The following is a 13,247-nucleotide window of genomic DNA, read 5'->3' as shown; positions in this document are numbered from 1 at the left end:
CTAGCGCTATATACCAGGTTGGCCTCGAACTCACAGAAATCCTCCTGCCTCTGCCTCCAAAGTGCTGGGATTAAAGGTATGGGCCACCAGAGCCTGGTTAAGGTGTTTCTTTTCTTTTAGAGTTGTTGGCTAATGAGGTCCCATAGACTAAGCCTCACTCCAAACATTTCAAGTCATTTCCATTTCTCTCAATTATTCTACATAAATTTATGGTAACCCATATTGCTGAAAACATTAAATACTTGAATCATAGTACATGGAGAAATCAAGCTGGTACTGACCTGGAAGCTTCATTTACTATCCAGCTTTCATGGTGCTGGAAGGCACTATGCATTCTACCAGAAAACAAAAGTAATCTTCAGTCATACCCATCTCTGAACACTCTGAGCTATAGTAAAGTCTGACCTGGTAAGGCATGCCCACTGGTATAATAGTTGCAGGAATGCCATGAAAATAACCAACCACTTTTTGATTGGATTTAAATCCTACTTCGGAAGATGAAATCAATGCCTCAAATTATTATTGGTCCAAGAATATATGGATAAACAGTTCATAGGCCCTAGGGAAGAACTCATTGGTATTATTCTGCTAAATGGGCATAGTATTAAACTAATTGCTGATGACTTTTATGCCCTTGTATCTATAAACCCTCATCTATAAACCACAGAAATCTACAACTGGCCAATGTTGCAGAGCATAAGAAAACACAGAATTCTCATACCTAAAAGTAACACATATACCACACCCTTATGAGCTCACATATGAACTCACCTTGGTTTGGCAGCATCTGGAAAACCTGTGAAAGTTCAAACCATACCAAATCCCATCATTACCAATGGAGCTATTGGCGATTGTTACCTGCTAGGAGAGTGAGAGACAGCTTCTCTCTAAGAGTGTACCTTGTATAGTAAGTCCACCACATTTGATGTCTGTTCTGAGACATGTTCAGTGTGTAGATCATTGTGTAGAAACTCGACTTCATTAGTACATCTATTGAGACTCATGTGGTCTAGTGAGAAGAGCATGTTCCCTTCCTCCAGGTATTAGAGTTCAAATGAATGTGTGTCTGTCTCATAATAGAGGCTGAAACTCCCTGGATCATGGAACAACATTGTCTTTCCAAATGACTTCTAAGTCATCTGGTTCCTACTTTGGAACTATATGTAAAGAATATAGCCTGAGGAAGAAACACATGGAGCAGTTATGACCCAAGGATGTGCTTTCCTGCTACATGCTCTCCTGGATCCACTTTCCAAATGCAGGTAGGTATTAATGGAGGATGAGACAAGGAATAAGTCTAAGCCCAGCTTCCCTTTCTGTTAAATGAGCATAAAATGCTCACTCACAAGAATTGCCTGTACCTTCACTGATAGCACATGTGCAAGCCCACTGCTCTGCCTGTGATTACTGTGGATTCACAAATGCATGTATAAATTCAAAATACTTCTTACACTTCTTCAAATTTGGTGCCAATGTTTCAGAGGTGAGAACAGCATGTAGTCGAAAGGGAAAATTCCATCTTACCTTCTGATTAAGGCCAGGGTAGGTCATATGACTTGGGAGGAACTTAATTCTGTTTAGTTAAAATAACAATATTTATGTTTATACCCATAGGTAATTACCACTCTTAATATTAATCAGAGAAACCTATCTTTCCAGTGAACTATGATGAAGGCAGGGCCTTATAGCTGTACAGGTGCTAGTAATAAATGAAGGCGCAATGCACAGACCCAACCAAAGGCATTACACAACATCCCTGAAGCTAAGGGACCCTTGTAGAACAGAACAAGAAGAGACTGTAAGAGCTAGAAAACATGGAGAAGAGTATGAAAAGCCATCTTCTAGATAACATATAGACATCACAATCAAGAACTCGAACTCTCCACAGCTACAGGTGACTACCATGAGCCTGCACAAAAAACAAATCCACTTAGAGCCAGATACAGATGCAAGAGGCATTCATTGGGTCCTTCTCCTAACAGCTTAACTGTTTTCTGTATATATATTTAGGGAAAGGAAGAATCATTGCCCATAACTGTGTAACAACTAACTCCACAAGGCTTGAATAGATAAAAAACAAAGGGCCACACACGTCACCCAGATAAAAACCAAATGCAGGTCATGAAACAAAATAAAAAATCATGAATTTGGGAAAAGGGACAGGAGTTGATAAGGAGGGGAGAAAGACTGATAAGAGTTGATGAGGAATAAAGTGACCAGATTGCATTATATAAAAATATGATATTATCAAAGAACCAACTTATTAAAAATCATGATAATATTGTTTCGGTGCAATAGGTCACTGGCCAGCCCTTCACGTGGAAAAGATTTATTCGTTAAGCCATAGTGAGTTCTGTATTGCCTTTCTCTCTGGACAGCTCTTCAATGGGTGATGGAGTTTATAGCAGGTGTTGTAAGGAGGTATATTCTGATGGTGCAGAGAATGATGGATACTGAAGTGTCTCCTCGGGATCTGAAGGGCACCAGCACTAAGGAGATACCAGTTAACAAGAGTTTAGTGACTTTAAAATAACTACCATAAATTTTTCCTCATCATGATGAACTCAACCATATTTTCCTTAAAAAAAACCACCCAGACTTTCTTAAATAGAATTATGACTATTTTCCCAGAACAAAACATTTTCATTTCTACATTCATAGACTTCCATTGCTTTCTACTTTCTCTGTCTCTTGTCTTCAGGCAATAATTTCTCTGCTGGTATTTTATATTACTTTTTCTTTCCAATAATTGTACTTAGATGGAAACTCAAAAGTTGTATTTTTAATTGTTTACCTTCTTCCCCTCAGCCTATGGAAATTCAGATTTTATCTGTATTTTTCATGTACCAGACATAAACTCCTATTTTTGGCTGACTTCTATTCTAACATATGGAAATACAGTATTTGTGTGAGAATGATGCAAGATCCTTGTAGATAGCAAAATCTGTGTGAGATCAAATGATTTATAAAATAGCATTTTATTTGCACATAATATATGCAAATCTTTCTGTATATTTTGAATAATATGTAAACTATATATAATACCAAATACATTGTAAATGTGGTGTAAACAAATGCTACATTGTGTTGCTTAGGAAATAATGACTAGAAAACTATGTACATGCTTAGTAAAGGTACAATTTCTCTTCAGATATTTTTGATCCACAGTTGCTTGCTTCACAGATTTAGAACCCAGATTACAGAGATTTTATATTATTTACCTTTATATTTTTTATATTATTCATTTTAATTATTTTAGATTATTTAATTATAACTCTATTACCAACCATTGAGTGAAGATTGCCTTGTTTATAACTTCTATCTTTTGTAAATTAAAGATCCTCTGTATAATTCTATATTTTGGACACATGCTTTCTTCTCCTGTGCAAATACTTAAGAATGTAGTAGCTTAATTAAATGGTAGATATAAAATTGACATATTAGGAAATAGCAAAAATGCGTTCCAAAGGAGATAAATTATTTTTATTGTCCATCATTAGTATATGAGAGTTCCAGCCCTTACAACCTTGACACATTTGTTATGGTTAGTCTTTGTAATTGGGGCCATTGTTAAGAAAAGTGTAGAGGCATTTGTGTTTTTCATTTACATTTCACTAATGGTTAACTGTGTGAAAAAAATCTCTTTTTTGTGTTTGCTTGATATTTGTATATATTCTTTCATGGAGTATTTTGAATTTTTGGTGTGTTTTTTCTTGATTTTTATAATGGCAAAAATACTAAATAATTTACCATTTTAAGTTCTGGGCAGATTAGAAGTTGTCTCTTGGGACCTAATGAAAAAGAAGATTCAGAATAAGAAATGAAAGACTATTCTTTTTTAGTTTAATGCCTCTGGAAATTTTTATTAATATCACAGTTATATTAATTTTAATTTTCCCATAGTTCTTATATATGTTTTTGGGTGGGCACATTTGGATATATTATGGTGTTCATATTTCTTTTTGGGTAATTTTTTCCATTTTTATTTAAATTAGAAATAAGATTGTTTTACATGTCAATTCCAGTTCCCTCTCCCTCCCCTCCTCCCCTGTCCCCCCAACTGACACCCTACTTATCCCATCCCCTTTCTGCTCCCCAGGGAGGGTGAAGCCTCCCATAGGGGGTCTTCACTGTCTGTCATATCCTTTGGGATAGGGTCTAGGCCCTCCCCCATGTGTCTAGACTTAGGGAGTATCCCTCTATGTGAAACGGGATCCCAAAGTCCATTCCTATGCTAGGTATAAGTGCTAATCTACTACAAGAGGCCTTATAGATCTCTGAGGCATCTTCACTGACACCCATGTAAAGACTCTATTCTTAAGGGAAAAAAGTAGATCTTCAGAAATACACAAGTGAAGCATAGCTGAAACGTGTATGGAAATAGAGAAGAACAAACACCTTGAAAAGGAGTAACCGTGGAAAGATCCACAAAATCCTCCCTTGAAAGAAGTAGTAAAGAACAGCTATCACCTCTGGCTGTGCCTGATCACTGATACCCACTGCCCCACTGCTGACTCAGGCTCTAGGGACTGTGATAGAGTGCAGTGAGGGGTTGTTACCCCCTTGACCTTGATTGTTTGGAACCATGAGCTAAACAAAGGAAGAGCAGACAGACTTTGAAAACGTGAGTAGAAACTGTGGGCTCTGTAGATGAAGAGGAAAAGTCCAGGCATTGCTGGCTTTGGAGACCAGGAGAGAAATGCAGGTTAGACATCAGAAGCTAAGATGAGCCATGCTCATTCTGGGTGACTAGCACTAACAATATATGGAGGACCCTATCTCTACCAATGAACACCAACATGAGGGAGCATGAAAAAGCACCTGGGATTCTACTGGCATGAGAACACCCAGCAGCAAAAGAATGTGTCTCTCATATATCCTTAGAGACTGTGTTAGGGTTACTATTGCTATGATGAAAGACCATTGCCAAACATGTTTATTATGCTGTAGAAAATTAAAAGTACCTATGTACATGTTTTAACTATAAGTCTTTTGTTATATAAGTTTTAAGCCAATTTTTTACAGATTTTACAAATTCTTTAACTACACCCAATGAATTTACAAATCCTGAGATAAGAGTTTATAGCATAATCTTAAGATTTTTTTTTGAGAACAGAATGCAAAGAAATCATAAAGATAAAAGACTTAGGAGGGGAAAGTTGTAGAACCTTAGAGATAAGAGACAGTGATAATTTGCTTGTGTGATGGTAGCAGCTTTTACAATCTGTGAGGATTGGAAATAAGTTTGCCAATTTTTGGCCATTGATCTGTATTAAGGCCAAGCTGTAGTAATAAAATTTGAGTCCATGGAGGGAGAGAGTTATAAAGCAGAGCACCTCACAGGAGAGGGGTGTTACTATAAGTTCCAAGAGGGTGCTGATAGGGAAGCAAGCTGCTGCACTGCAGGCTGGAGCTGAGTAGGAGACTACAGGGGAATAGCAAACCAGTAAAGAGATCCAGGTGGGTGTAGCAGGCCAAATGGTAGGGATGTAAGTATCTGAAGTGGATAAAGTGTCATGGTGACAAGAATTTCCTTCTCAGCATTCCCCAAGAGGAATGGGAAACTTATCAGAGAGAAAAATGCTCCAAATCACAGAGGAAAGGTGTCCCTTGTCCTTAGGATTGTAGCCCAGTGGAGGCAAGAGGAACTTCCTGGCACACCAGTGTGGCTTTTGTAGTAACAGTAAACGAAGCAGGCACCTTAGGGTGACACCCGGTAGAGAAAGAGAAGGACAGGCCAGAGCCCAGAGAGGTGAGAGAAAGCAAATAAAGGAAAGCAGCAGCTGAGGAACCAGACTCTAGGATTATAACCAAATTGTGTGAGTGGCAGAATCCAGCAGAAACAAATTATCCCTACATACCTTAGGAGAGTCAGATCAGCAGACTCGTTTGGAACAGCTGATTTCCTATAAGGGAGCTCATTTATGCCATTCCCAGGTTTCAGCACCAAATGAATGAAAAAAGAAATAAAAAGAAAGGGAAACATGAAAGGAACATGACTGCTCCTAGGCATGGTGGAGGAGAAGGTTTATTGTAGATATGTGTGATAGCATAGCCAGAGGAAGGGGCACTTGGGAAAGTCCAAAGCGGATATAATACTGAGCCATGTGGGGAGAAGGAGAAGGGAAAGGAGAGGGGAGAGAAGGAGGCCAGATGCAGCAGCCAGCAGGCCCAAAGGTACAGAGACAGCAGTTAACCAAAATGTCTGGATTATATAGGGAAGAACAGCTCAGTGCTCTGTGTTGGAGAGTTTTGGATAGGAGGCAGGGTGTGCCAGCCAGGAAAGCCAGGGAGAAGGTTAAGGTTTTCCTTAGTTATGAAAAAAGATAAGTTACACATGAAACTTTAGAGTCACAAAGATAGGATAGATGGTAAAATATTTTCTTTAAATTTTGCCAAATGTTAAAGGACTATACATCTTTAACATAGTTCTTGCTAGGTAACTGTTTTGTTATATATAATTTTACTATTTTAAAGGTAAAACCCTTCTTTTTATTTAGAAAGATAAGACGAGATGATGGGGATATTCTTCTGTATATATGTTTCTCTTGTTAGTTGATGACTAAAACACTGGTTTTCCAGTAGCCAGGGAGGAAGATTAGGCAGGGCGACTAGACAAGGAGAATTTGGGGAAGAGGACGCAGAGAGAAGCATTGAGGGAGATGCTATGTAGTCACTGAAGGCGTAATGGGCCTTGGCATTCTCTGATAAGATAAGGCCATGTAAAAATACGTAGACTAATAGAAATGGCTTAACAATTCAGAGAGAGCTAGCCAATAAGTAGCCTGAGCCATTGGCCAATCAGTTTCTATTTAATATAAGCCTCTGTGTGTTTATTTGGAATTAAATGGCTGTGGGACCAGGTGGGACAGAAACTCCATCTTCAGAGGAGGGGTTGATGGGAATGAGAGGGAGATACGAAAAGGTATGGAGAATTATATACAGTTATTAAATAATCAAATATCAAAACTGATCTAAAAACATGAGAAAAAATGGTGTTCAACTCTCCTTGGTCTCCAAAATGACATCAAATTTCTATGGCAGCCAAGATCTACAGACTGTTCAACAAATTAGAAATGCCTCCCCACAGCCCTCACTTTCATGTTTTGGTCTTTCTTTCAGAGAAAAATGTTTTCAACATTAAAGACACCCGAATAAGCTTGTCCATTAGATAAACAATGACATATGCATCAGGTACATTGGCTCTGCTCCACACAGCCTATGCTGTTGTTGAGTGATGGTTTTCATTGCAGAGCTGGGACTGAAATTGGCTTCTTGCATGCTAGACAAGCAGTCTATCATGGAGCTGCAAACCCAGCCCTCTTTCTACTTTTTAAATTTTGACACAAAGTTTCACTAAATTGCCCATTCTTGCCTTAAATTCAATCTGCAGTCTTGAACTTGTGATTCTCCTGCCTCAGCTTCCTGAATATCAGGAACTTAAATTTGCCAGATGTAATTTAAATCAGTTAAAATTTAATTTTCCCAATTATCTTTTACTATTTGTAATATATACTATGTTCTTTGTTGAAATTGAGATACAGGGACTTGCCAGATGGCTCAGAGAGTAAAAGTGCTTGCTTGATATTCAAGTCTGACAAATTGAGTTTGATTCCCTTACCCCAAGCAAAGGTAAAAGAAATCAACACTACAGTGTTCTCCCATCTCCACATGCCCATCTTGATACACACACACACACACACACACACACACACACACACACACACACACACACACACGAAGTTTAAAAATTAAAAAAACTGACATTCAGTTGAGTGTCTGTATCTTCATTTGCTAATTCTGGCAACTCTCAGGGATCTCTACATTTAGCAACTGTAAGTAAGGAATCTTCCAATGAACAGAATCCTTAAAACCAAGCAGATCAGATTAGTAATAAAGATAAAAGCTGACAATGTCTGACTGTGATGGTTAAATTTATAACAACTTGACTAAGAAAACTAACACTAGTAGCAGTGGTAAGACATTTCTGAATATTTTGTGTTCTGTAAGAGATTAAAATTTGAGTCAATAGACTGAGTAAAGGAGATCCATCTTCAACAGTGTGAGCAGGCTACATCCACCTATTGAGAGCCCATGTAGCACAGCTACATGGGAATGAGAGGGAGATACGAAAAGGTATGGTGTATATTGGTGTATATACACCATATATTGTGTATATTGGTGCTTTCTTGTAATGTTGGGATATTTGTCTTCTCCTTCCCTGAGTTATTAGAACTCCAGGTTCTGGCCCTTCAAATTCTGGAAACTTGCACCAGCAACTAACTCTTGGGTCCGTGGGCCTTCGGTATAGGACAGAGAGTTACAACATAGGCTCAACTCCCATGGTATTGAAGCCTTCAGACTCAGGCTTGCTTGCAGCACTGGCCTTCATATGTATCCAGCTTGCGTGTCATGTGATTCCTTAAGCTTCCATGGTCACATGAGACCAATCTATAATAGCTCTGTTTTAAACATCCACACATTGTTATGTTTTGTTTCTGTTTCTCTGGTAAGCACTAATAATGCATTGGTATTGTAGAATGAAGAGACAATGGGCAATCATGCATTGTTTGTGCTGTTAAATAAGTTAATTTAGGAGATAACATTAAGTAAAAATTATTCTTGCTCCCTTGTGTTCCTACATAAGTAAAACAAATGGCAAACCAAAGTCAGTACTAAAATAACCATTGGCCTTAATCAACATGAAGACATCAAATTAACCTCTAACTAGAAACTTTTACTTTAACAAATCAAATTTATTTTATTTCACATCATTCTGTAGGCAACTCATGCTACCCCTCATTACTGCTTTAATTGATTCCAAACTCCCTGTAGTTTAGAGCTACATTCATAAATTTCTTTCTATACAAACTGTTAAAAATTTTAATGTGCACGACTGTGTCTTTGAACACTGTCAAATAGACTTGTCTGTTCTCTCTGGATATTATTTCATTTAATAACGAGAATGGTGTTTGACTTATAAGTCCTACTTCCAAAAAGAAGATAGAGTCAGTTAAGAGTTTAGAAAAGGATTATAAGTTGATACTCATTGCAACAAAGCTAAGTAAATCTAGCCACATAGTTCTCCATCCCCAGGGCGGAAAGGCAGCTGGAACCTTTCTCTGAGCAGATTTTTAGCAGAGCCCAGCTTCAAGTTCTTCCCATGAGTGTCTAATTGAATGTAGGAAAAATCCTTATAGTGAGACAGCACTATTGTCTCTTCATATGAATATGACTGCACAGCACATATCCTAGGCACAGATATGGATGGCAAAAGTTCACTCTATGGGTAAGATTTATCCCCATTTCACAGGCAGCAGGGCTCAGCCTTACAGCAGTAAAGGACAGATTGTGTCTTCCACCATGGAGCCCCAGGAGTAATACAAATGTTACCTCCCATGTTACACCCAGAAAAAAAAAATGCAATGACTCCACCCCCGCCCCAGCACAGAGCTCTGATTGCTTATGACTAGTTCCCCTCTCCTGTATCTTATGCCCAGAAGGAGCAGCCATCTTAGGAGACAACAAACTATTGAGAGAACAATAAAGAACGACACAAGTAATTCTCAAATACTTGTTTTCTCCATGTAGATTACTATGTGTTGCATTTTCACAAAAGTGGGCTGGTGCCAAATAGAGGGTTCTGTGGCTTATGTACTTTGATTTGACAATGCACTCTGAATATTTTTTCCATGCGGTGAAGGAAAATCTACTGCACTGGGATCAGAACACGGCAGGGTCAAACAGGATGCAGCCTAAATCGAAGCAGCAGCAAGTGCTGACCAGGGAACTAAACATAAGGGATGTCTTCGATGTCCCTTCGAGGGGCCCTGCAGCCACCCCTGAATTCCCTTGGGCCCCTTGGGTGGAAGGGGTCCTGCAAACTTCTTTGCATCCAGAAGATGTGTCCCATCTTCTGCTTGTTCTTTCTCTCATCCTCCTTTACCCTGGCCATGTTGTCAAATTCCCTAATCATGTCCTCATTGCTGAAGTGCATATCGTGGATGGCCTCCTTATACTCCTTGAGGCAGTGGGCCAGCCCCTTGTTGGTTTTTCTTTTGGCTTTTCTGGGCAGGGGGTCCTCAGCCGGGCGCTTTCCAGCAGGGTTCCCTTTACTAAATTCTGGGTTTCCCTGTGTCTCTGGCCTTCCTTCCTGTTTTGCCCTTCTCTCGGGCTCCGGCTGCTCTTGGCGCCTTGGCAGCATCCCCTCATCTCCTGCCTTTGCCTGGCTTTCTGACCTTTCTTCCTCTTCCGGAGAAAAGGCTACTTCTGACTGTCCTTCCTCCTGTGGCTCTTTACCGTTTTCCACTTGTGCTTGCTTCGAAGGCACTGCTTCCTTCTCCCTCGAGAGTTCTTCCATGTCCGGATTGTTCTTTTTCTGTCCTGGAGGTAGAGGTGGGGGTGGGGTGGGGGAAAGAGGAAATAGAGAAGACACGGAGACTGAGGAGCAGGGGCGGAAGGCACGTTCATCTAGTCTTTGCATCGTGCCCTTGAGAATGGTTCTCTAACTCAGCCTGTCTGCCCTCCAAGTGTGCCTTCTGCCTGCACCCTTCCCTCACAGTTGAGGTAAGCACATCCCGGCAGGTCCTGCCGCCTTCTCTGTCTGTGCTCTTTCACTGTGGCAAACACTGTGGAATACGGTGGGGGTGCGCGGTAGAGACCCAAATCTGCCTGTGTCCCTGTCCATATCGCAGTGACTGAGAGCAGGTCGTCCCTCCTTTCCAGGTGTCCGAGGAAGGAGGCAGTGGCAGTCTCAGATATGCAGACAGGGCACAGGGGGGAGGGTCTATGCACTCAGTGAAAAGCTGTGGCTGGAAAACTGTCCTGGATTCAGGACTTGTCCTCCTCCATTCCTCCCTGCTCCCCAGCCGCCATTTCTTTTCAAGCCTTGAGCTCCAGGGAGGACGGTCTTCTAGCTATTTGGGGGTCTGTGAGTCTCCCTGTCCTGGCTGGAACTCAAGAGCCCACCTTGCCGCTTAGCGGCTTTGGGGTCAGTAATGGCAGAAGGTTGCTTTTCTGTCTTTTTTCCTCCCTTTCCTTCTTTCCAAGCCCTCCCTTAGAGGGCTCCTCCCAGCCCCGGTCCAGTACTGGGACTCCAAAAGGGAGCAGAGAAGGGGCAGCGAAGGCAGCCAGGATACTGGAGTGGGGTGTAGCAGGCAGACGGGGATACTTGGGGGTGTCTGCCTTCTCTGCCTTCTGCCCGGCGGCCTCAAGCCCCCTAGTAACCTCCCTTTCCCACTGCCTTGTGGTCTACACTCAAGCCCTCCTCCCTTGTCCCAACTCCACCTCCTGCCTTTCCCTCCTAGCGCCCAGCTGGCCTCGCCCCTTAGCATTCGCCTCTAGCCTCTAGGCGCAAAACCTCACACTGACCTGAGAGAAGCAACAACAGTAACCAGGAGCCCCAGGGAATTGAGAGATGGCTCTGGGACAGAGCCCTTGGGAGCAGCGAGGGTGGGGCACTCCAGCAGGCAAATCACGTGACACCACCCAGCGCCAGCCTTCCCTCTTGCCTACTAGCAAGACTCAGCCAGTCACACACCACTCCTCGAATCAGGTACCACTCACATTAAGGGCGTGTCTGTTTCTCTTGTTGGAAAGTTGGTTTTATAAAGAATTTTATTCAATGCCACACTTTTTTTTTTCTTCCGTTGTACTGGGTGGTGTGATGGAAGAATCTTGACAATGTTGCTTTCAAATCTATTGCAAGATCTGAATCAGTGAAGCAAGTCCTAGAACTGGGAATTGAATGCGTGGACAGTAGGATATTGCACTTTTGAGAAAAAGAAATAGGAATTTGTCTCACCAAATAACACTTCCTAATTTTATCATCTGACTTTCATGCATTTTCTAATGAAAAAGGAAAGGGACTTACATTTGGAGCTGAGCGAGAGAATGACTCTTTTATTTTAAGTGGGAAAGTGAGTATAAAGGGTGCAAAGATCAGACCCTGGATGAAGACAGAACTGAGATCAACCATGATTTCAGCACACAGCTTGAGTAACCAAGCACACCTCCACACCAATCTCCAGGACAGAAAGAGAAACCCACTTTCCTTTAAACACATTTAATATATCCTCTAGTCTATGACATCTGGGCCCAGCTTCCAGTAGCCTGATCCCAGCTAGATCTTCTCAAGAACTTCCTAAACTCTTACATCTTTTAAACAGATCTCCATGACAAAGCTTTCTAGCTTGCCTCTCTGGCAATCACAAATGTTGTGTGACTCCCCTGCTTTATCAAGTTGTAAACAAGGAGCCTGTGTTTGTGCTTATGTGGGTTGCCCCCCTCCTGCCCCCCATACAAAGGCCTTTGGATGGTTCACTTATAGTGGCCTTGAACCATCTTTAATGGAATGTTATTGCCTCCCTTCCAAAAGAATTAAATTTCCATCTAGTGGTAGACATGCCACACTCTCACTGATTAAGAGTTAATCCACTTGGGTCAGCAAACCAGTAGGATAAAGCCATTCTAAAAGACAAAGGGGACTAAGATGATCCTTTCTTGAGGCAACGTGTCTTCCCTTCCCATAAGCCCTGCTCCTGCAGCAGTCTCCTTCAGAGCTGTAATCTTGCAGCCTTTTCAATCTGCCCACTTTTCTTCTCTCTTCTGGGTGTGGTTTCAGGAACTCTTCTTGCTTCCCCAACACTGTGGGCTTTACTCTTTCTCTGAAGCTCCCTCCATCCCTACTGTGTGGCTGCTTATGATCCCTGTGTGTTTGTGTGTGTGTGTGTGTGTGTGTGTGTGTGTGTGTGTGTGTGTGTGTGTGTGTGTGTATGATCCCTGCAGGCTTATTGCAGATGGTACAACTTTTTCTCTTTGTCTGCTACATAGTTTTCCTCGGGAAAGCTGCAGAGATTTGCAGCTTATCTGCCCTGTTGATTTTCAGTTTTTGCTTTCTTTGTTTTCCTCCTCAGGACAATTCATTCTATTCCCTGCATAAGTGTCTGTGTACCATGTGGGCACCTGGAATCCCAAGAAGTCAGAAATGGCAGGAATGGCACCAGATTCCTTGAACTGTAGTTATACATGGTTGTGAGCCTATTGGTGAATGCTGGGAACCAAACCTGGGTGTTCTGCAAGAACAAGTGCTCTAAAGGCATTTGCATTTTCTTCCAGAGGCTGGAGTGATGGCTCAGCTCTTAGGAACCCTTGTTCTTGCAGAAGGCCCTTGGTCAGTTCTCAGCACCCCAATGGAAGAACAGTTCCCTGGGGATCTGATAATCTCTTCTGAACTCTTCCAGAACCAG

The 13,247-nt window shown here is 41.4% G+C and overlaps 1 protein-coding gene and 1 long non-coding RNA gene across 4 annotated transcripts in view; one reads left to right on the top strand and one right to left on the bottom strand.

Annotated features, from left to right (window-relative positions):
• Positions 1-9,560: 9,560 nt before the first annotated feature.
• Positions 9,561-11,523, bottom strand: LOC100766491 (transcription elongation factor A protein-like 4). Its single transcript, XM_027432046.2, has 2 exons — positions 11,371-11,523; positions 9,561-10,383 (listed from the first exon to the last, which is right to left on the bottom strand). The coding sequence occupies exon 2, from the start codon at positions 10,358-10,360 to the stop codon at positions 9,791-9,793; it is 570 nt and encodes a 189-aa protein (XP_027287847.1). The 5' UTR covers positions 10,361-10,383; positions 11,371-11,523; the 3' UTR covers positions 9,561-9,790.
• Positions 10,383-13,247, top strand: part of LOC113837577 — an 82,861-nt gene continuing 79,996 nt past the window's right edge. For all 3 annotated transcript variants that reach the window (XR_003488256.2, XR_004771434.1, XR_003488257.2), the window contains exon 1: positions 10,383-10,566. This is a non-coding gene — a long non-coding RNA (uncharacterized LOC113837577). The remainder of the gene's footprint in view (positions 10,567-13,247) is intronic.

Source organism: Cricetulus griseus, chromosome X (genome assembly GCF_003668045.3).
Source record: "Cricetulus griseus strain 17A/GY chromosome X, alternate assembly CriGri-PICRH-1.0, whole genome shotgun sequence".
NCBI lineage: Eukaryota > Metazoa > Chordata > Mammalia > Rodentia > Cricetidae > Cricetulus > Cricetulus griseus.
Note: the sequence above shows the minus strand (reverse complement) of the source record. Positions and strands in the feature narration are given on the sequence as shown.